Source organism: Oncorhynchus mykiss, chromosome 27 (assembly GCF_057628025.1).
Source record: "Oncorhynchus mykiss isolate SJ-2025 chromosome 27, ASM5762802v1, whole genome shotgun sequence".
NCBI lineage: Eukaryota > Metazoa > Chordata > Actinopteri > Salmoniformes > Salmonidae > Oncorhynchus > Oncorhynchus mykiss.
In genome coordinates, this window is record NC_143048.1 from 13,285,929 (window position 1) to 13,308,915 (window position 22,987).

The following is a 22,987-nucleotide window of genomic DNA, read 5'->3' on the forward strand; positions in this document are numbered from 1 at the left end:
ATGAAGTGGAACGACATTTATTGGATATTTCAAACTTTTTTAACAAATCAAAAACTGAAAAATTGGGCGTGCAAAATTATTCAGCCCCCTTAAGTTAATACTTTGTAGCGCCACCTTTTGCTGCGATTACAGCTGTAAATCGCTTGGGGTATGTCTCTATCAGTTTTGCACATCGAGAGACTGACATTTTTTCCCATTCCTCCTTGCAAAACAGCTCGAGCTCAGTGAGGTTGGATGGAGAGCATTTGTGAACAGCAGTTTTCAGTTCTTTCTACAGATTCTCGATTGGATTCAGGTCTGGACTTTGACTTGGCCATTCTAACACCTGGATATGTTTATTTTTGAACCATTCCATTGTAGATTTTGCTTTATGTTTTGGATCATTGTCTTGTTGGAAGACAAATCTCCGTCCCAGTCTCAGGTCTTTTGCAGACTCCATCAGGTTTTCTTCCAGAATGGTCCTGTATTTGGCTCCATCCATCTTCCCATCAATTTTAACCATCTTCCCTGTCCCTGCTGAAGAAAAGCAGGCCCAAACCATGATGCTGCCACCAAAAAGTTCAATTTTGGTTTCATCTGACCAGAGCACCTTCTTCCACATGTTTGGTGTGTCTCCCAGGTGGCTTGTGGCAAACTTTAAACAACACTTTTTATGGATATCTTTAAGAAATGGCTTTCTTCTTGCCACTCTTCCATAAAGGACAGATTTGTGCAATATACGATTGTTGTCCTATGGACAGAGTCTCCCACCTCAGCTGTAGATCTCTGCAGTTCATCCAGAGTGATCATGGGCCTCTTGGCTGCATCTCTGATCAGTCTTCTCCTTGTATGAGCTGAAAGTTTAGAGGGACAGCCAGGTCTTGGTAGATTTGCAGTGGTCTGATACTCCTTCCATTTCAATATTATCGCTTGCACAGTGCTCCTTGGGATGGTTAAAGCTTGGGAAATATTTTTGTATCCAAATCCGGCTTTAAACTTCTTCACAGCAGTATCTCGGACCTGCCTGGTGTGTTCCTTGTTCTTCATGCGTTTTTGACGGACCTCTGAGACTATCACAGTGCAGGTGCATTTATACGGAGACTTGATTACACACAGGTGGATTGTATTTATCATCATTAGTCATTTAGGTCAACATTGGATCATTCAGAGATCCTTACTGAACTTCTGGAGAGAGTTTGCTGCACTGAAAGTAAAGGGGCTGAATAATTTTGCACGCCCAATTTTTCAGTTTTTGATTTGTTAAAAAAGTTTGAAATATCCAATAAATGTCGTTCCACTTCATGATTGTGTCCCACTTGTTGTTGATTCTTCACAAAAAAATACAGTTTTATATATTTATGTTTGAAGCCTGAAATGTGTCAAAAGGTCGCAAAGTTCAAGGGGGGCGAATACTTTCGCAAGGCACTGTATTAGTACTGGCATCAGGTCTCACCTGTGGACATGAAGAAGGGGATGCGGAACTTCCCACTCAGAACCCGGGCCCTCAGGTTCTGAAGGGTGCTGCCATCAAAAGGCAAGGCACCGCACACCAGAACATACAGCACCACACCCAAACTCTACACAGAGAGAGAGATAGAGGGAGAGTGAAAGAAAGGGGGGAAAAGAAGGATGAGAAGTAATCCTCATAGGTGAGATTCTCCACCCTTTCTCAAAAGTGGGCACATGCACACTCCCCTGTCATTGATTTGAAAGCACTGGATTGGGGTGTAAGTATTTGGCTGGAGGGTCAGTCCACCACTGTTAAATCCATGCTGGGAAGTGTGCAAGACAAATGCACACGTTAAGAAAAGGGCGGAGAATTGGGACGTAGCCATGGTCCACGATATGCTATGACAGGCAGCTGTGGTTGTTCCTTATAGGAACTAGGATTGCTAAGACTAGGTTACTGACCCAGATATCCACTTTGGGTCCGTCGTACTCCTTCCCTTCGAAGAGCTCTGGGGCTGCATAGGGAGGACTTCCACACCAGGTCTTTAGCAGCTGGCCTCGGGAGAACAGGTTACTGAAGCCAAAATCTACCACGGACAGAGGAGGAGCAGGAAAGTACAGAAAGGGGGGGGGGGGGGGGCAGGGAAAATCAACCTGGTCACTCCTAAAAATCCAGTGGAAAAAATACACACACTCGAACACACACACACTGTACTATACCTGCAATCTTGATGTTGAGGTTGTGGTCCAGGAGCAGGTTTTCGGCCTTCAGGTCTCGGTGGACGATGTTGCGGCAGTGGCAGAAGTGGACGGCCGCCACGATCTGCTTGAACTTCCGCCGCGCGTCCTTCTCCGCCATCCTGCCGTGGGCCACCAGGTGGTCTGAACACAGACAGGTCAGAGGTCAAAGTTCGAATTCAGTTCATTTTCCTTTGAAAGGAGGAGGTTTGCTTTGCCTTTCCCCGAGCTCCACCACTTCACATCATAAATCAACACTGAAACAATGACGACGTCAAACCCAGGATCACAGAGAAACAGATCGTCACTAGTCAGAGCCATTGACATAGGTAGCAAAGCCATACAATTGGACGCAGGAGGAGAGGTCAAATGTGACAATGTGAGCATACAAAAAAAGACACTAGCTCACTACAAAAGAGACAGAAACTTACCGAAAATCTCCCCACCACTGGCATACTCTGTTACTAGGTAGATCATCTTCTCATTCTCCATCACCTGATGACACGGACAGACATTTGCATTGACAATATAACCGCTGCAGTCAACAATACTAAACACAAGGTATCAGCGGTGTGGATCCGGTGAAAGACACTGATCTTGGGTCAGATTTGCTTTGTCCATACAAATGGTAAAGGTTGTGGTTGGGGGAGGGGATGCTGACCCTAGATCTGCAAACTCCACCCCGGAGCTGTGGATCTACTGACCTGGTAGAGACGAATGATGTGGGGGTGCCTCAGCATCTTCATGATCTGCACCTCCCTGAAGATCTTCTTCAGGTTTTCATCATCCAGCTGGGTCTTGTCCACTATTTTGATGGCCACCTGAACAGAGACAGAAAGCCAATGGAGTGGGGGTAGGACAAGATATTCATTGAACCATTTCAAGTGAACCAAAACCATTTGAGCGAAATGATTCATCAACGAGTGACCATACTCGACTCAACAACAGGAGGTCAAAGTCAGAGCACTGATCAGGGACAAAGTGGCACCATTTTCCCTATTTACCCCACTCATTTTGTTCAGGGCTCAAAGGACTCTAGTCAAAGGTCACTGTCTTGGTAAAAGGGTGCAATTTGAAACTCAGACAGATTGTCAGATATGAACAATCAGTTACTTCCTTTGGCTTAGATAAAGAACCACTTGGACACCAAGACTGGGACATAGAAAGCCAAGATTCCTACCCATCTCACACCATCCGCAAAAGCCAGGATCCTAAGAATTAGCCTAAATGGTTCATCATATAATACATGGGTTTTATAAATAGCTTAGCGCTCGTCAAAGACCCAAAGAGGGCACGCTCCTACAACCAAGCTGAACCCGGCAGCTAATCAGACATAGAGAGACAATGCCTCAGATGTCAGTGACCTTAGGGCGGGGGATCATTTACATAACGCCACTAAAATACCAAGTCCATGTATATAATCCAGGGGTGCAAAACTCAATTCCTTTAGTGCTTCAGTGCCTTCAGAAAGTATTCACACCCCTTAACTTTTTCCACATTTTGTCATGTTACAGCCTGAATTTAAAATGAACTAAATAAGCCCATAATGTCAAAGTGGAAATATATTTTTCTAAATTCATTAAAAATGAAAAGCTGAAATGCATAGAGTCGATAAGTAGTCAACCCCGTTGTTATGACAAGTCTAAATAAGTTCAGGAGTAAACATGTTCTTAACAAGTCACATAATAAGTTGCATGAACTCACTGTGTGTGCAATACTAGTGTTAACATGATTTTTGAATGACTACCTCATCTCTGTATCCCGCACATAAAATTATTTGTTAGGTCCCTCAGTCGTGCAGTGAATTTCAAACACAGATTCAACCACAAAGACCAGGGAGGTTTTCCAATGCCTTGGGTAGATGGGTAAAATTGAAGGGGAAAAAAACAGACGTTGAATATCCCTTTAAGCATGGTGAACTTATTAATTACACTCTGGATGGTGTATCAACTTAGTTGACGGAGAGGAAACCGCTCAGGGATTTCACCATGAGGTCAATGGTGACTTTAAAACAGTTCCGAGTTGAATGGCTGTGATAGTTTTCTCCTGAGGGTGGATCCACATTGTAGTTACTCCACAATACTAACCTAACTGACAGAGTGAAAAGAAGGAAGCCTGTACAGAACAAAAATATTCCAAAACATTCATCCTGTTTGCAACAAGGCACTACCAATTACCCCACCGAAGACATTCTTTTAAAAAGTATACTTAGTCATAACAGACTTTAAATGGACAAATAAATGTCATAGAATAAAAATACAAGACCTGTTCCTGAGTCTGAGTCTGGTTTTAACCTTCCAGACTTGGAATTGTATCAACTTCCCACCTAGGGATTTTACTTGCAACATATAGTTAAATACACTGAAGAGGAACAATGGGTACATATTGAAGATGAGCATGCTCATCCTCAGAATTTTTTTTTACGTGTCTAATTTTAAGGACAAAGCTAAGAACAAATTCACAGTTAAAAACATCATAACCATATGGAAGAAACCAATATCAGTCCCTAAAAAAAACAACCCTATGGAACAATATTTGGATAGCTTTTCAGAGTTCACAGATAAATTGGTCTGCATGGAAAACTATAGACATAGAAACCGTCAATTAATTGGTAATAGGAAATAATTGTATTTCCATGACAGAATTAAAAAGCAATTGTGGACTGACCAATGTAGATATTTTCAAGTACATGCAACTTCAAAGTTTAATATCAAGAAATTTCTATTTTAAATATTTTGGACAACAGAATCATCTTGAGGGAACCTTTTTTTGAGTCAGAAAATGATGTTCATATGATAGGTAAGACATACAAAACCTTGCAGAGAGCCTATCCAACTGACAATCTCTTAGGAAAAAAAAGGAGTTGACACATTTATCCAATAAACCCTTTATCCCGTAACGTTATCAAGTGAATTAAGAAGGAATATCAACGATTTAACTTCTTTGACTGCTATGAGTAAGCAATAAGGCCTGAGGAGGTGTGGTCTATGCCAATATAGCACAGTTAGAGCTGTTCTTAGGACATAGCCCTTAGCCGTGGTACTGTATATTGGCCATTTACCACAAACCCGAGTTGCCTTATTGCTATTATAAACTGGTTACCAACTTAATTAGAACAATCAATAGTAATTTTTTTTCATTTTGGTACATGTCTGATATACATAACATGGCTTTCAAACAATCAGCATTCAGGGCTCAAACCACCCAGTTTATAATTGTTAATAAATCCTGTTTGCCCATGTATAGATAAATATGACAGGGGAGTCTGATTGATGTAAATTGGACAGAGGATCTCAATCTCTGTGCAAGAAACACTTTGACGAACTTAAATGTTAGGCTATTTTCTGGCAATTGTGCCATTATCATGTGACAGATGTTAAGACATCAAACGTAAAGACTAAAAACCGTTATAAATGGCCTATTTGCCAAATTGATTTATTTCAAAAGGCATAGGCTACTGACTAGAATCCGGGTTTATAATTGTAATTCTATTTTGCCATGGTTTGCTGAGCTAGATGCAAGTAGCCTACAGCCAGATAGGCCAACATCTAATTTCAGGGAAAAGTCCACAATGAAACTGACATTAATAAAATGTGGAGAATGAGCTGTGACAGTGATCACAATTGATAACTTCCTATTTAAATGAACTAAACAAGGCCATTAATAATTGCATAATAACACAAGGCTTCAACAACAAACTGAGTTATAGGCTATTTCATCCGTTTACCGGCTCCAGGTAGGCTACACAAGTGCCACAAAATTATATTATATTATATCAAATGGTAGGTTACAGTAGCCTATAATGGAATATACATTCATGGCCAATATGCAAATTTAGCCTCAAAACATTTAATGTCATTTTCATTGTCCACTTTTTCCCACAACACAAGCAGGCGATGGAGTTGAACAACATCCATCTCAAATGTCCACTGGCGCAGCGCTCCAAACCCTAGAAATGAGCATGAGTAAAACCCTTCGCTTGATACGGTTATCCATAAGAAAAGTAGACATTAGAAAGCAGTTTATTTTAAACCACCTCTGAGCGAACTGATCTAAAGAGCTTGTGCGCCTAAAATCATTTTCCAATTCTTTGTCGCCGTTACATAAGTTCTACCGAGGTAATATGTTTTATGGAAAAAGGGTGTCTCCATAATGACCAGTCTAAATAGCCTACCTGCAACTGGTATAAAAAAAAAAAGTTGTCACGACGTGTGCGCTTGCTGCTCGGTCTCCGTGACTCAGCTGCAGCACTCTCTCAACGCACACACACCGCTCCGGCCCTCCTCCTCCTCTCCACCACTCACTCACTCACTCACAGCCTGATAGTCAGCAGCAGCAGGTCACTGTGAAATATATATATTTCTAAAAGAAATACATTGGTGGCAATGGTGCAATTTAGAAGTAGCCCAAAAACCCAACACCCAGGACATCGTTTTCAAAGTAGCCCAATTTGGCTGGAAAACCGAGAACATGGCAACACTGATAACCCATGGCTTCTTGGAATGCTATAAAATCATACAATTAAGGGCGGAGTTACAAAATTGGCTGTCAGAAGTATTACAATGTAAATGTGCTTCTAATACGTCTTTCTGCATATTTCAAGACATGGCACATGAGGGTGCAGTGAGATACCCTATGGGTTTGGACAATACTTTTCTCTTAAATCATCTTGAAAAAACGTGTACCTAAAAAATGGACATCAACAAATTCGCCATCATTAACACAAAGGAAAGGTCAAATGCTTTATTATCTAAATGTTGAAGGTGCATGGGCTACAGACAGAAACAAAATGGTGCGGTTTGAGGTCATGTGACAGAGTGATACTGGCGCTGGAGATGGTGGTGTGAGCAGGTGGTTCTGGGCAGGGGTTATGTTGTGGATGTTTGTGTGCTGTATGTTGTTGTTTGTATGTGTATGCTTTGTATTGCAAAAAAATATATAATAATCTTACCAAAAAAAGTAATACTGCAAAAAATGTGGCAAAGCAATTCATTTTTTTGTCCTGAATATAAAGTGTAATGTTTGGAGCAAATTCAATATAACACATTAGGGAGTACCACTCCCTATTTACAAGCATAGTGGTGGCTGCACCATGTTAAGGATATGGTTGTAATCACTAAGGACTGGGGAGTTTTTCAGGATGAAAAAAACTAAACAGAATGGAGCTAAGCACAGGCAAAATCAGAGAAAACCCTGGTTCAGTCTGCTTTCAACCAGACACTGGTAGATGAATTCACCTTTCAGCAGGACACTAACTTTAAACACAAGGACAAATCTACACTGGAGTTGCTTACCAAGAAGACAGTGAAGGTTCCTGAGTTTACATACACTATAGTTTTGGCAAGTCCGTTAGGACAACTACTTTGTGCATGACACGAGTCATTTTTCCAACAATTGTTTACAGACAGATTATTTCACTGTATCACAATTCCAGTGGGTCAGAAGTTTACATACACTAAGTTGACTGTGCCTTTGAACAGCTTGAAAAAAATTCTGAAAATTCTGTGTTTAGAAGCTTCTGTTAGGCTAATTGACATCATTTGAGTCATTTGAGGTGTACCTGTGGATGTATTTCAAGGCCTACCTTCAAAAACAGTGATTCTTTGCTTGACATCATGGGAAAATCAAAAGAAATCAGCCAAGAATTCAGAAAAACAATTGTCAACCTCCATAAATCTGGTTCATCCTTAGGAACAATTTCCAAATGCCTGAAGGTACCACGTTCCTCTGTTCAAACAATAGTACATATGTATAAACACCATGGGACCATGCAGCCGTCATACCACTCAGGAAGGAGATGCAATCTGTCTCCTAGAGATGAACGTACTTTGGTGCGAAATGTTCAAATCAATCCCAGAACAACCGCAAAGGACCTTGTGAAGATGCTGGGGGATACAGGTACAAAAGTATCTATATCCACAGTTAAACAAGTCCTATATCGACATAAGACTGAAAGGCCGCTCAGCAAGAAAGAAGCCACTGCTCCAAAACCACCATAAAAAAGCCACACTGCGGTTTGCAGCTGCATATGGGGACAAAGATCATACTTTTTGGAGAAATGCCCTTTGGTGTGATGAAACAAAAATAGAACTGTTATCATTATGTTTGGATGAAAAAGGGGAAGGCTTGCAACCCGAAGAACACCATCCCAACCGTGAAGCACAGGGGTGGCAGCATCATGTTGTGGGGGTGTTTTGTTGCAGGAGGGACTGGCGCACTTCACAAAATAGACGGCATAACGAGGCATGAAAATTATGTGGATATATTGAAGCAACATCTCAAGACATCAGCCAGGAAGTTAAAGCTTTGTCGCAAATGGGTCTTCCAAATGGACAATGACCCCAAGCATACTTCCAAAGTTGTGGCAAAATGGCTTAAGGACAAAGTCAAGGTATTGTAGTGGCCATCACAAAGCTCTGACCTCGATCCTATAGAAAATTTGTGGGCAGAAATGAAAAAGCATGTGTGAGCAAGGAGGCCTACAAGCCTAACTCAGTTACACCAGCTCTGTCAGGAGGAATGGGCCAAAATTCACCCAACTTATTGTGGGAAGCTTGTGGAAGGCTACCCGAAACATTTGACCCAAGTTAAACAACTTAAAGGCAATGCTAACAAATATTAATTGAGTGTATGTAAACTTCTGAACCACTGGGAATGTGATGAAAGAAATGAAAGCTGAAATAAATCACTCTACTATTATTCTGACATTTCACATTCTTAAAATAAAAAGTGGTGATCCTAACTGATCTAAGACAGGGAAGTTTTAAAAGTCAGGAATTGTGAAAAACTGAGTTTAAATGTATTTGGCTAAGGTGTATGTAAACTTCCGACTTCAATTGTGTGTGTGTGTGTGTGTGTGTGTGTGTGTGTGTGTGTGTGTGTGTGTGTGTGTGTGTGTGTGTGTGTGTGTGTGTATATATATACACACACACACACACACACACACACAATACTGTTCAAAAGTTTGGGGTCACTTACACATTTCCTTGTTTTTGAAAGAAAACCTATTTTTTTGTCCATTAAAATAACATCAAATTAATCAGAAATACAGTGTCAACATTGTTAATGTTGTAAATGACTATTGACTACATAGGCGTACAGAGACCCATTATCAGCAACCATCACTCCTGTGTTCCAATGGCAAGTTGTGTTAGCTAATCCAATGATCATTACAAAACCCTTTTGTACGTATGTTAGCACAACTGTTGTTCTGATTAAAGAAGCAATAAAACTGTCCTTCTTTAGACTAGTTGAGTATCTGGAGCGTCAGCATTTGTGGGTTCGATTACAGGCTCAAAATGGCCAGAAACAAATAACTTTCCTTAGAAACTAGTCAGTCTATTCTTGTTCTCAGAAATGAAGGCTATTCCATGTGAGAAATTAATAAGAAACTGAAGATCTCGTACAATGCTGTGTACTACTCCCTTCACAGAACAGCACAAACTTGCACTAACCAGAATAGAAAGAGGAGAGGGAGGCCCCCTTGTACAACTGAGCAAGAGGACAAGTACATTAGTGTCTAGTTTGAGAAACAGACACCTCACAAGACCTCAACTGGCAGCTTCATTAAATAGTACCCGCAAAACACCAGTCTCAACGTCAACAGTGAAGATGTGACTCCAAGATGTTAGCCTTCTAGGCAGAGTTGCGAAGAAAAAGCCATATCTCAGACTGGCCAATAAAAATAAAATATTAAGATGTGGAAAAGAACAGACACTGGACAGAGGAATCCTGCCTAGAAGGCCAGCATCCCAGAGTCGCCTCTTCACTGTTGATGTTGAGACTCGTGTTTTGCGGGTACCATATAAAAAAATCTTGATCGGAGCACATCCAATTTGTTATCCAATGATTTCCCGTTGGCTAATAGGACTGATGGTAGAGAGGGATTACACACACGCCGTCGGATCCTTACAAGGCACCCCGACCTACGTCCCTGATATCTCGGTCTCTTCTTCATGCAAATGACTGGGATTTGGGCCTTGTTGGGTGTCTGAAGTAAATCCTTTGCGTCCGACTCTTTAAAGTGAGTAATCGCTGCCCTGATATCCATAAGCACTTTTTGGTCATAAGAGACGGGGGCAGAAACATTATGTACAAAATAAGTTAAAAATAACGAGAGAAAAAAAACACTAAATAGAAAAACGGCAGCCATCTCCTCCGGCCCCATGGAATCTATGACAAGACTTGAAAACGGTTGTCTATGAATGATCAACAATCAACTTGACAGAGCTTGTAGAATTTTGAAAATAATATCAGGCAAATATTGAACATTCCAGGTGTGCAAAGCTGTTAGACTTACCCAGAAAGACTCACACCTGTAATTGACGCCAACGGTGATTCTAACATGTATTGACCCAGGGGTGTGAATTAGAGGTCGACCTATTAATTAGGGCCGATTTAAAGTTTTCCTAACAATCACTAATCAGCATTTTTGGACGCCGATTATAGACGATTATATTGCAATCCACGAGGAGACTGCGTGGCAGGCTGCCCACCCCAAGTTACGCGATTGCAGGCAGCAAGGAGCCATGGTAAGTTGCTAGCTAGCATTAAACTTATCTTATAAAAAAAACTATCAATCTTAACATAATCACTAGTTAACTGCACATGGTTGATGATATTACTAGTTTAACTAGCTTGTCCTGCGTTGCATATAATCAATGCGGTGCCTGAAATTGTGTCACTTCTCTTGCGTTCAGTGTAAGCAGTCAGGGTATATGCAGCAGTTTGGGTCACCTAGCTCGTTGCGAACTGTGTGACCATTTCTTCCTAACAAAGACCGTAAATAATTTGCCAGAATTTTACATAATTATGACATAACATTGAAGGTTGTGCAATGTAACAGCAATATTTAGAGACTTAGGGTTTGCCACCCGTTCGATAAAATATGGAACAGTTACGTATTTCACTGAAAGAATTAATGTTTTCGAAATGACGTTTTCTGGATTTGACCATATTAATGTCCCAAGGCTCGTATTTCTGTGTTTATTATAGTATAATTAAGTCTATAATTTGATATTTGATAGAGCAGTCTGACTGAGCGGTGGTAGGCAGCAGCAGGCTCGTAAGCATTCATTCAAACAGCACTTTCCTCCGTTTGCCAGCAGCTTTTCGCAATGCTTGAAGCACAGCTCTGTTTATGTGTTCAAGCCTATCATCTCCCGAGATTAGGCTGGCAATACTATAGTGCCTATAAGAACATCCAATAGTCAAAGGTCTGTGAAATACAAATCGTATAGAGAGAAATAGTCCTATAATTCCTATAATAACAACAACCTAAAACTTATTACCTGGGAATATTGAAGACTCATGTTAAAAGGAACCACCAGCTGTTCTCATGTTCTGAGCAAGGAATTTAAACGCTAGCTTTTTTTTTTTACATGGCACATATTGCTTTCTTCTCCAACACTGTGTTTTTGCATTATTTAAACCAAATTGAACATGTTCATTATTTATTTGAGACTAAATAGATTTTATTTATGTGTTATATTAAAATAAAAAAAGTGTTCATTTAGTATTGTTGTAATTGAGAGATATATATATATATATATATATATATATTCATTTATAATGACAATTACGGCCGATTAATCGTTATCGGCTTTTTTTTTGGTCCTCCAATAATCGGTATCGGAGTTGAAAAATCATAAATCGGTCGACCTCTAGTGTGAATACTTATGTAAATTCATTTTCAAGAAATTAGCAAGAAATTCTAAAAACATGTTTTCACTGTCATTATAGGCTATTATGAGTAGATGGCGGAGAATAGTTTTTTTAATCCATTTTGAATTCAGGCTGTAACACAACAACATGTGTAAAAAGTCAAGGGGTGGGAATACTTTCTGAAGGCTCTGTGTTTGCTTGTTTTTCTTATTTCCTTTTGTGTCTAATTAAGGTCTAGACAACCAGGTGAGGGGTTCCTAACTAATCAATTACCTTAATTGATTAATCAAGTACAAGGGAGGTGCGAAAACTCGCAAACGCACGACCTTCCAGGAATTGAGTTTGACACCATGCTGATCTAACCAATTCTGGCGGTGCTTTCTTTTACCAATAACTGTGACGTGTCAGCTCGACGTCAGGTTTTAGGCTAATGAATAAATGAGTGTAATGAGTGTAATGGGGTGATCGGTTTAGAATGAGACGATAACCTGCTCTTACACAAGCCTAAACCTCCTTGTGAGCTGGCTTCGCGTTCTGGGAATACTAGTTATTTCTGAAGCTACTCTTCCCCCTCTCTGTTCTTGGCCGAGATAATAGAATGGGACCATATGAAAGCAAGCTGCGGCCCATTTCCGGCTAGCGGACAGGAAAAGGAAGAGCCAGGCACATGGTGTTCTAGCATTGAACCCTGTGTGTGTGTGTGGTGGGTCCATCTTTCTCACTAGGCCTGTGTGCATGTCCATCTCTGTGGTATTTTAAGCCTCATTGGGCTATTATTGCTCTGGCAGTCATCCAGCTGTGTTGATGTAAACTCCCCCCCTCACATCGTGGGTACGATGGCCAACATCTGGAACAGGGAGACACTTTAAAAACACACACTACGTATTATACAGTAAAAACAGAAAGGCCCAAATGAGGGAGGAAGGTCATGAGGCCTTGTGAGTTCACACTCCCGGTCTCACGCCACAAACCCAAATTCTTTGGGAACATCAAGTCCCTCTCCATGCAAATGGACTGAAAATAAGGAAATCGGGTGCGAAATCAAAACTGGAAGAGAGAGCTATGCTGGCCTATAAAAGCTGGTGCCAGCATCATGTTTGATAGAACATCATTTGGCCTGATAAGCTGAGCACACAGAGGAGTTTGGACAAGCTACCCGAATGACTAGCACAAGTCATTTCCTCACACACACAATTCAAATGGCCAGTTGTAGTTGGAACTATTGGCTGGTTTTATAATGTACAGTTATAGTTACAGTAATCTACTTGGAGGGGTGACGTGTCTGGCCTGCATTACTTTGGAATTTTCCATTGAAAGACATGGATACAGAGTCAGTTAAGCTGAAGTGTCATATAGCCCCCCGCGATCACACGACTGTTGACCTAACCATAGCACCGCGCCACTGCTGATACTTAGCAACCAGGAACAGACAAGTGGCCTACAACATGAACAGGAGAGATAGATAGGCCTCCAACACAAGCAGACCAGTAAACTGACATTATTTGGGGCAAGGCACTCTAAACAACACGACTGTGCTGCTGACAATTACATCGAAAAGGAATGCGGACAAGAGGACTTTTCAAGTTTGGTATGACGACTTTGCCGTCATTAAATTCCTTTTATGTTTTACAGAACAGTGTATGACTGCGGAGAGCTCAGAGAGGCAAATATGTGAAGAAAAAGAAAAAAAACGCAATCTGGAAATCGAAGATGGAATAAAAATGATGGCTCAAAGAGTCTAATAAAAGTTAAGAACAAAACAAGGAGTTTAACACAAACCAAATGAAACACATTGGTGATGGTGTCATGTGTGGATGTAGCCTAACCTCTGACAATATCACGTGGGATACCAGTAAGTTGTATAACAGGTGAGAGCTTTTTAAAAAAAGACACAGCCATAAAGACACCATCTCAGCCGTCTGCAATGAGGATAGTCAAAGTTGAATCTTTACTGCCTTAGTCAGTCAGGCCCAAAGCCACTTGGCTCAGGAGCAATGCTAACCAACAGAGACCAGGGCTGTGTCCTCATCTGAGAGGAGACTAGACCAAGAGCCCCCCAACAAGACACACTCAAACATACTCTTACATAGAAACATAGCCTACACACACACACACACACACACACACACAGTGCATCTAAACATATAACAGTCAGTATGAGTCAGCATGAGTGGGATTGTGGATAGGGTTGGTTTGGGTGCACAGAGTGCTAACAAGCATGTGCATGTGAGTGACCGTGAAGCATGCACGTGGCTGTATTCTGCTGTGCGTGAGCAAGAGATGATCAGTGTGACATTGTTCTAGTATGGGGAGGCGGGGGGGGGGACACACACACTTGCCAACACTGAGATCAAAAACATTCACATTTCCACCAGTTAAAGATGGTCGAAATGACATCATCATCACAACGTCATCTCTATCAGCTTAGCCCGCTGGGTTCCCTGTTGTAGAGGGTTGACCTTCTACTCCAATCAAGCGAGGTCCTCACCCCTGCTTCTCATCATCTGGGGACACACAGGGTGAAAGTTCAACGCTGCAAGGTTACCAGTAATAAGAGACTATTTTTTAACCTTTATTTAACTAGGCAAGTCAGTTGAGACCAAATTCTTATTTACAATGGCAGTCTAGGAACACTGGGTTAACTGCCTTGTTCAGGGGCAGAACGGCAGATTTTTATCTCGTCAGCTCAGGGATTCGTTCCAGCAACCTTTCGGTTGCCCTAACCACTAGGCTACCTGCCACCCCGTGCTAGCTAACAACAAAATGGTCTCCCTGCCCTTCAACCACACAGCGGAGCCACAGGCTTTACACACTCCCCCAGGGAGAGCGAAAGACAATGTTCTGTGTGTGTGTGTGTGTGTGTCACGCATGTGGGTGACTCAGCTAAGTCATGAGTCTACGTTCAGAATTCCTGTATGTGTCTGTACTGTAGAGCGAGTGTGTGTACCAAATTATGGGCCTATTCATGTAGGTGCGGATCAGGAGTGCACGTGCTATTTTAACTGTGAATAGGTCTCATTCATCAATGAGGCAGCCAATACCCTAAATGGACAATGGGGAAAATCAAGAAGACGTAGTCGTTCTAAAAAACCAAAGCAAACAAACAAAACCGGGATGAGCAAAGAGGCATAAAACACAGAGGATAATCTGTATGATAAAAATGGGTCGTTCCAGTCCTGGATGCTGATTGGCTGAGTTCGTGATCCAGTCGTGTGTATCATCATGATATAGCCTATTCACAATACCACAGTCTCTAGTGCCTTATTGCTATAATGTCCACAGTTATGTGGGTGGTTTAGTCCATCTGACAGTTTTTCTGTAGACAGAGTTTGCGTTGGATCTTGATATCAACCAATGACTGGGGCCCCCTTGCAGCAGCTGAGCTCCATACATGGAGGGGGTCAAGTCTCCGTAGTCCTCCATCTCTCACCAACACATGGCCAATGTCTCTATGGATACCAACAAGATTCCAATGGAATTACCATTCCCGGGGCACCTGACATTGATAACTCACTAAAGTTAAGTCACTCCAATGTGTAAGTCTCTGTGAAAGACGCATCATGTCGTCAATGTTGCCAACTGACTCTTGAGGGGGACTGGCCGGACTGGCACACGCAGGAAGGTGATGCCGTGGGGCTATTTGTCAAGGGGCTAAATATAGCTGATGATACAGTGTTGTAAGGCATGGATCAAAACCATACAGTCAGTAAGACCTGAATGTAGGTGAAAGTTTCCATTATGGGGATGCTTACTGAGGAACCTTTCTGTGGTAAAAGGGGGTGAGTTTGGACAATGGTATCAGACCTAGGTGGCAAAGGCTCGGATGGATATCGTCAATTATCGGCATACTAACAAACCCCCACCTCGTAACAAGTGACCCCAAACTGTTCACAGCTCTGTTGTTGGCGGAGAGAAAGTGTTGCAGTTTTAAAGCTAATTTCCCACAATTCTAAACATTTTGCATGGGCCAGAGATTTTTTCTGATTCAAGCTAATTTCCTGCAATTAAAAAAAAAAAATCCATGTCTTATGTGTGTTTCATATGATACCAGGGTTCAAAAGCTGACCTAGTTTTACTCTGGAGCCGTGGTCCGTATTAACCCCGTTCTGGGTCTGGACCGCCAGTTGAGTATGGCTGGTCTACTGTATGTGAGTGAGTATGTTTTGTCACCATAATCTAGCTAAGCTACTACCAAACAGCCTAAACATAGATACACTAGAGTATTCAGACCCCTAGACTTTTTCAACGTTGTTACTTTACCGCCTTATTCTAAAATAATTATGACATAAAATCCATTATGACAAAGCAAAAACAGGTTTGTAGAAAAAAAACTGAAATATCACATAAGTATTCAAACCCTTTAACTCAGTAATTTGTTGAAGCAGCAATGGGAGTGATTACAGCCGAGTCTTCTAGGGTATGACGCTAAAAGCATGGGGCGGCAGGTAGCCTAGTGGTTAGAGCATTGGGCCAGTAACCTAAAGGTTGCTAGATCAAGGACGTTCAGAGACTTATCCCGAAGCCTAAATGTTGTCTTGGCTGTGTGTTAGCGTCGTTGTCCTGTTGGAAGGTGAACCTTTGCCCCAGTCAGCTAGTCTCCCAGTCCCTGCCACTGAAAAATGCTTCTCAGGGTCTGAGTCTTTAGGTGCCTTTTGGCAAACTCCAAGCGGGCTGTCATGTGCCTTTTACTGAAGAGTGGCTTCCGTCTGGCCACTCTACCATAAAGGTGCGATTGGTAGAGTGCTGCAGAGATGTCAGAGTGACCTTCTCCCCCAATTGCTCTGTTTGGCCGGGCAGCCAGCTTTAGGAAGAGTCTTGGTGGTTCCAAACTTCAACCATTTAAGAATGAAGGAGGGCACTGTGTTCTTGGGGCAGACATTTTTTGGTACCCTTCCCCAGATCTGTGCCTCGATACAATCTTGTCTCGGAGCTCTACGGACAATTCCTTCAACCTCATGGCTTGGTATTTGCTCTGACATCCACTGTCAACTTTCTGACGTTATATCATCAGTTGTGTGCCTTTCCAAATCATGTCCAATCAATTGAATTTTTCCACAGGTATCAAGTTGTAGAAACATCAAGGATGATCAACAGAAGCAGGATGCACATGAACTCAATTCCGAGTCTCATAGCAAAGGGTCTGAATAATTATACTTTATGTTTTAGTTTTTTTTAATAGATATGGCAAATTTCTAAAAACCTGTTTTTTCTTTGTCATTATGGGGTATTGTTTGTAGATTGAAGAGGACATTTATATTTTTTTGATCCATTTTATAATAAGGCTGTAAGGCAACAAAATGTAGAAAAAGTCAAGGGGTCTGAATACTTTCCGAATGCACTGGAAGTAGTATGAAATTGTCTGTCAAAAACTACTGGTTTTGGATTTTTTTTTTAAATGACATGAGTTAGACCTAGGACAGATTCCACTAGGGCTAGTACTGAACGCACCAACAAGAACATGAGAAGATGGGCGTACAGAATCAGATTCTGTGCATAACCCAATAACTATGGGACATGAAGGTAGGTCAAGCAGCAACACCACAATTGTCAAATTATTAATGCAAATGAAATCACCGCATGACACGTGCATTAGGCCCGTTATCTAACATTGCCTGGCCATCGCGGCTGCTGCTCCTCCTCGATGCAAATCTAAGCTGAGGCGGCGGCGATAGGGGGAGAAGTAGTCTGGATAGATGCAGTATAACATGAGGAGACGGTGCGATGCACCGCAGACAAGCCAGAGCACGCCGGCTGCCTTCTTTAGCCATACCTGTCTGACTGTAGTGGAGCCAAGAGGAGGTGCCCCGTCTTCTGATGAGGAGGGAGCTAGTCAGCTGGGAGACACATTTAGGTTTAGAAACACTTTTTTTATTCAGGTGTGTGTTTTGTTGTTGACCCTAGTACCGAGCCTGTTAGGTCTGCCCTAACGGCTCTAAGACAGTTCCTCTTCCATAGCTGTGACGCTTGGCTCAGTCTAACACCACGGCTCCACAAACCCCTTCTCCCTAACTGGCTTTGCGGACCGAAGCATTGAGCTATAGCTCCTGTCTTTCACACCAGTGATTAGGCATGACTAATGCTGGTGGAAAAGGTGTGCAGTGCGAAGATCTGTCCAAATATACTGAATTTGCTCACTTCTACGTCGGCTAACTGACTGCTAGGGAGGGTGTCATGTCAATACATGTGAGCAAAATGAATAGATCGGCTACTGTTTGAATTCAGAAGAAATGTTGTTGATGTAGCTAGAAGCGGCAACTTTGTTTATTATTCCGTTATGATGCAATTTCTTTTAAATCGGGACATCAGTAGCTCTTCGGTTGCATAATGTGCCCTTTTTGGGACTTTGAATTTCATAAACACGACCAGAAATATCAGTGTTTATAATCTTGAGTTGGTGAGACGGCAGCACCAAGGCACTGGTTTCATATGTTTGAGCATCTTTAAAAAAAGAAAAACATTATCTAGTCCCATTTAAATTGTACATATACACCAGGTGAACCTGAAGCATGTCATGGTTCATAAGATGCAATTGGAGGGGTAAAAAATAGATTGGAAAAAAATAAGGTTTTGGGTGGTGGTACATTTAATGCCAAACCCAAAACAATCATACTTGGAGCAGCTACTTACACAGAAACCACACTGGCCACTAAATAAATGTACACATACAGGTTATTCAATAATTTCACCCCCACCATTCACGCTCGTGAATGAGCGTCTGCGTGGCCAAGCGCTAAAATAGAACTTGGTTCTATTTGAGACACTCCACAAGCTGCAAGTCCCCTCCTTATTGGATATGGGGGAAATACAAACCCATGTGGGTGCTTGAAAGACAAACGACGAGAGATTAGTTAAGGAAAACCTAGTTTGTTTTTAGTTGGTTTCCCTTAATCGTTGGAGTAGAGTAACACCCAATTTTGTACGACTCCGAGTCAAAATTCTACAAAGAACCGGCTAAAAAGAGGACCATATGCATGTCAGGGAAAATAACAACCCAATGTTCATCAACCAGGAAAAACTAGCTAGCAACAGTTAGCTAGCCAAATGCCCAGTCATGTGTTGACCTGCCCCTGTGATTCAGCATGGCCTATTTAATTATACATGTATTAAATGAGAGAAATCAAATGTAATTTTTCACAATGACCTCTGCCTAGAAAGGGTCATTTTCAAATTGCACTAATGCAATCCATTCTACCAATCCAGTAGAATGCAAAATATCAGGGCCTGTGTGGAGTCCCCCTTTGCAAAAGAATCACTCAACAAAAAGCGTGGCCTAATAATGGAGAGATTGTAGTTTTTAGTGGTTAGTGTTTTATCAATGAATCGTTAAGTAACTTTGAAGCACTAATATGTGGTTCCCTATAAATACATTTTCACAAGTTCTGTGGCTTAGCCTAAGCTGCTTAGGCCACAGCCTAATGTTTTTGATAATGTCCCATGTCACCATGTGAGCTAATCTATCAGAATAGTCAGCCTCCTTCACACAACACACATGGAAGTAGTCACATGTTCTCGGTCTTCTACACACACATTACAATCGTGATGTCCTTACAGGTAAGCCTTCTGTTTATCCCTCTCTGATGACTGGCCTCAGTTCGATTCCATGAGCGTGTTGCAGATCCAGTCTTATTACTAGGAGATATGTCAGCTTAGTGGCACTGGCACAGGCTTAAAAGTATGGCCAGAGTGGGTAGGCTATCAATTGGCCCGCTCTACTCCTTGGCCACCCAAGTCGTTATTGAGAGAAAAACATTGAAAGGGAAAGGGGGATACCTAGTCAGTTGTACAACTGAATGCATTCAACTGAAAGGTGTCTTCCGCATTTAACCCAAACCCCTCTGAATCAGAGAGGTGCGGGGGGGAGGATGCAACCACTTCTCAATAAGATACCTGGGAAAATAAAATGGAATGGTAATTTGTGTAAAGGCAAAATGTGGATTAAAAAAAGTAGTTTACTGTTCATGCTAAGGTCTCTCAACTATAAGGATGAGAAATGATATGTAGGTAAAAGTTGCGACTACTATGATTGTTTTTTTGTTTCAATATTGAAAAACAAGTGTCAAGTGGACAGTGACTATCCACCAGCAATGCGTCTGCCTACAGACGCCCACACTATGCAACAGCATAAGCACACTCAAAGGGATATCAATAAGCTATGACATATCGGAGGCTGCAAATTTTCCCATAGCCTCTGCCTATACTCAAATGGAGATGTCACATAACCAGGCTAAAACTAAAATACCAGCCCCTGAAAATACCACTAAATCAAATAAATACACCGTGAGAAAATGAAAAACATTAGCTTTTTCAGTGAGAAAATACGTTGTAAGTGAACAAATCTTTAGGGATGAGATATGGCCAGCCAGTAATATGTTTACTGCCTGTCAAGCAGGTTTGTTATTTTAGTTAACTACCAAGCCAACTTAACTAACTTTCCAAAGGCGCATTCACTTCAAAATATCCCAAATATATATATCTAGTTGCTTGCAAATGATACGTGTAAACTACTGATGACATGATGCTTGTGATTCTACCTAGCTAATACATAATGCCAAAAATAGCTGGTTAGTTAACGAACGCAGTCCACGCTCGAAGCGCCCCTCTACTCTCTTTCATCCCAGCGGTACCCTCATCTCCGTAGACAAGTCACCACCGCTGCCCTTGTTACATTAGAACTGGTTCTATCAGGTGAAAAACTACAAGGCGAATGATTGCTTATGATGCCCCATGTTTACACCCCCGCACTGCGACCAAAAGCGGTCTAGCCGTTATAACGTTACTCGCTCTCAGCCCGAAGGCCCAATCTTCAGCCTGGATGAGAGTGACAGCGATAACAGTCAAATTAGTACAAATTGTTGACAACCTGGAATTGATCTCCTTCAAAAGCCTTGTATTAATCATCCTACCTTTGCTTTGGTGATGATGTGTGTTGCTAATTTAACAACGGCGAAATTTCCCTTGCCGATGGTCCGCTCGATTTCGTAGTAGCCCACTCGGGCTAGGGGGGGCCTGCCGGACGAGGGGTGGCCGGGGTTGGTGATGCACCCCGCGGCCGGTCGATTGGAGTGGCTGATCCCAGAGGATGGCTGTGCTCGGTTCTGGGTGCCCATGCCTGCGTGGGCCGGTCGGGTAGAGTGCGTAATCCCGGCCGCGGCGGACCCAGCTGCACCTCCGCTTGACACCGCCGCCATCTTCTCGCCTCTCTGCGGGAACAACAACCAGCCTTGCGCAGCGCGCATCGCGAGCACGCCCCCACCCTGCGTCATATTACGTACATAGCCCCTCCGCAGCGCCCTCTCTAGGTTGTAACTATAGCAACTATCAGCGTAACAATGACTTCATCCACAGAAACGGTTGTCTTGGCGACAGAACTGCGCATTATGCACTAGTACAAGTCTGTGTGTGTTTATAACCGGGAAGACAGGCGGTGCAGTTTCACACGTCTGTCGAGTGTAACATCACATGGTTGGATGGATTCAACCTCTCGACTTCAACTCATTCTAATGGACACTGAAAATACTTTATTGTCTGCAAAATAACACTCAATACACTTATGATGTTCTGTTCGTTTACACCTGGAGGGTCATAACATTTCTTACCTTAACCCTAACCACATTGGTAACCCTAATGCCGAACTCTAACATTAAATTAAGACCATGAACTTATACGATATAGCCAAATTTGACTTTGCAGCTGGCCCATCTAGTGGAAATAGTTCAGTTTCGCCTCCAGGTCAATAAACATAAACACACACGTACACTTTTCTGCAGTAACTCTCCTGCACTGACTCTATGCACACACACACACACACACACACACACACACACACACACACACACACACACACACACACACACACACACACAAACACACACACACACACACACACACTACATACACACGCCCACACACACATAACATGCACACACAAACAAACACACACTTTCACACTCACCACATACCCTGCTAATGTCTATTATCCTGTTGCCTAATCACTTTACCCCTACCTATGTACATAGCTACCTCAATTACCTCGTACCCCTGCACATCAATTCAGTACTGTAACTCCAGTTCTAGACCTCAGATGAATCTGGTAATGAATGGTGTGGCTGTTGAACAAGTTTAGGATAATACATTACTTGGCATTACCTTAGATTGTACTCTGCCATGGTCAACACATATAGATTCAAATGGTTGTAAAGATGGGGAGAGGTCTGTCCATAGTAAATAGATGCTCTGCTTTTTTGACACCACACTCCAAAAAGCAAGTTCTGCAGTCTCTAGTTTTGGTCTTATCTTGATTATTGTCCAGTCGTGTGGTCGAATGCTGCAAGGAAAGACCTAGTTAAGATGCAGCTGGCCCAGAACAGAGCGGCACGTCTTGCTCTTCACTATAATAAGAGGGCTGATATAAATACTATGCATGCCAGTCTCTCTTGGCTAAGAGTTGAGGAGAGACTGACTGCATCACAAACATTAATGTGTTGAAAATCCCAAATTGTTTGCATAGTCAACTTACACACAGCTCTGACACACACACTTACCCCACTAGACAAGCCACCAGGGGTCTTATCACAGTCCCCAAATCAAGAACAAATTCAAGAAAGCATACAGTATTATATAGAGCCATTATTGCATGGAACTCCATTCCATCTCATATTGCTCAAATAAACAACAAACCTGGTTTTTTTTAAAAACAGATAAACGGCACAACGCCTCTCCTCTATTTGATCTCGATAGTTTGTTGGTATGTATTGATATGCAGGCTATAGAAGAGTAACTGCTGCTTTTGCAACAGCTAATGGGGATCCTAATAAAATACAAAATACTCCCTGTATATAGCCATGTTATTTTTTACTTGTTATTGCTATTCGTTATTCACTGTAGATTTATTCCTCATATCACTATTTCTATTTTTTATTTTTATTTTTTTAATCTTCATCATTAATTCTGCATTTTTGGAAAAGAACCCATATGTAAACATTTCACTGTTAGTCTACATCGATTCTTTACAAAGCCTGTGATATGATCATGACATGGCAGTTCAGTTGGAAACAGTGCCTCTGCTGGTGGAAGACCCATCCTGCATCCAGGCAAGGCTTAATTTCTTTCAGGAAAGGCCTGTGTACACAGGCTTCAGTCATGTGTCGCATGAACAGAG

At 42.0% G+C, this 22,987-nt stretch overlaps 1 protein-coding gene across 2 annotated transcripts in view; it reads right to left on the reverse strand.

The window, feature by feature from the left end:
- LOC110507071 (serine/threonine-protein kinase SIK3 homolog) overlaps window positions 1-21,055 on the reverse strand; it is a 56,186-nt gene extending 35,131 nt beyond the window's left edge. For both annotated transcript variants that reach the window (XM_036965869.2, XM_036965866.2), the window contains exons 1-6: window positions 20,733-21,055; window positions 2,871-2,987; window positions 2,598-2,661; window positions 2,149-2,310; window positions 1,891-2,015; window positions 1,433-1,556 (exon numbers count right to left, since the gene is read on the reverse strand). In XM_036965869.2, the coding sequence (XP_036821764.2) occupies window positions 1,433-1,556; window positions 1,891-2,015; window positions 2,149-2,310; window positions 2,598-2,661; window positions 2,871-2,987; window positions 20,733-21,017 (877 nt within the window). In that variant the 5' untranslated portion in view covers window positions 21,018-21,055. The remainder of the gene's footprint in view (window positions 1-1,432; window positions 1,557-1,890; window positions 2,016-2,148; window positions 2,311-2,597; window positions 2,662-2,870; window positions 2,988-20,732) is intronic.
- Window positions 21,056-22,987: the final 1,932 nt, after the last annotated feature.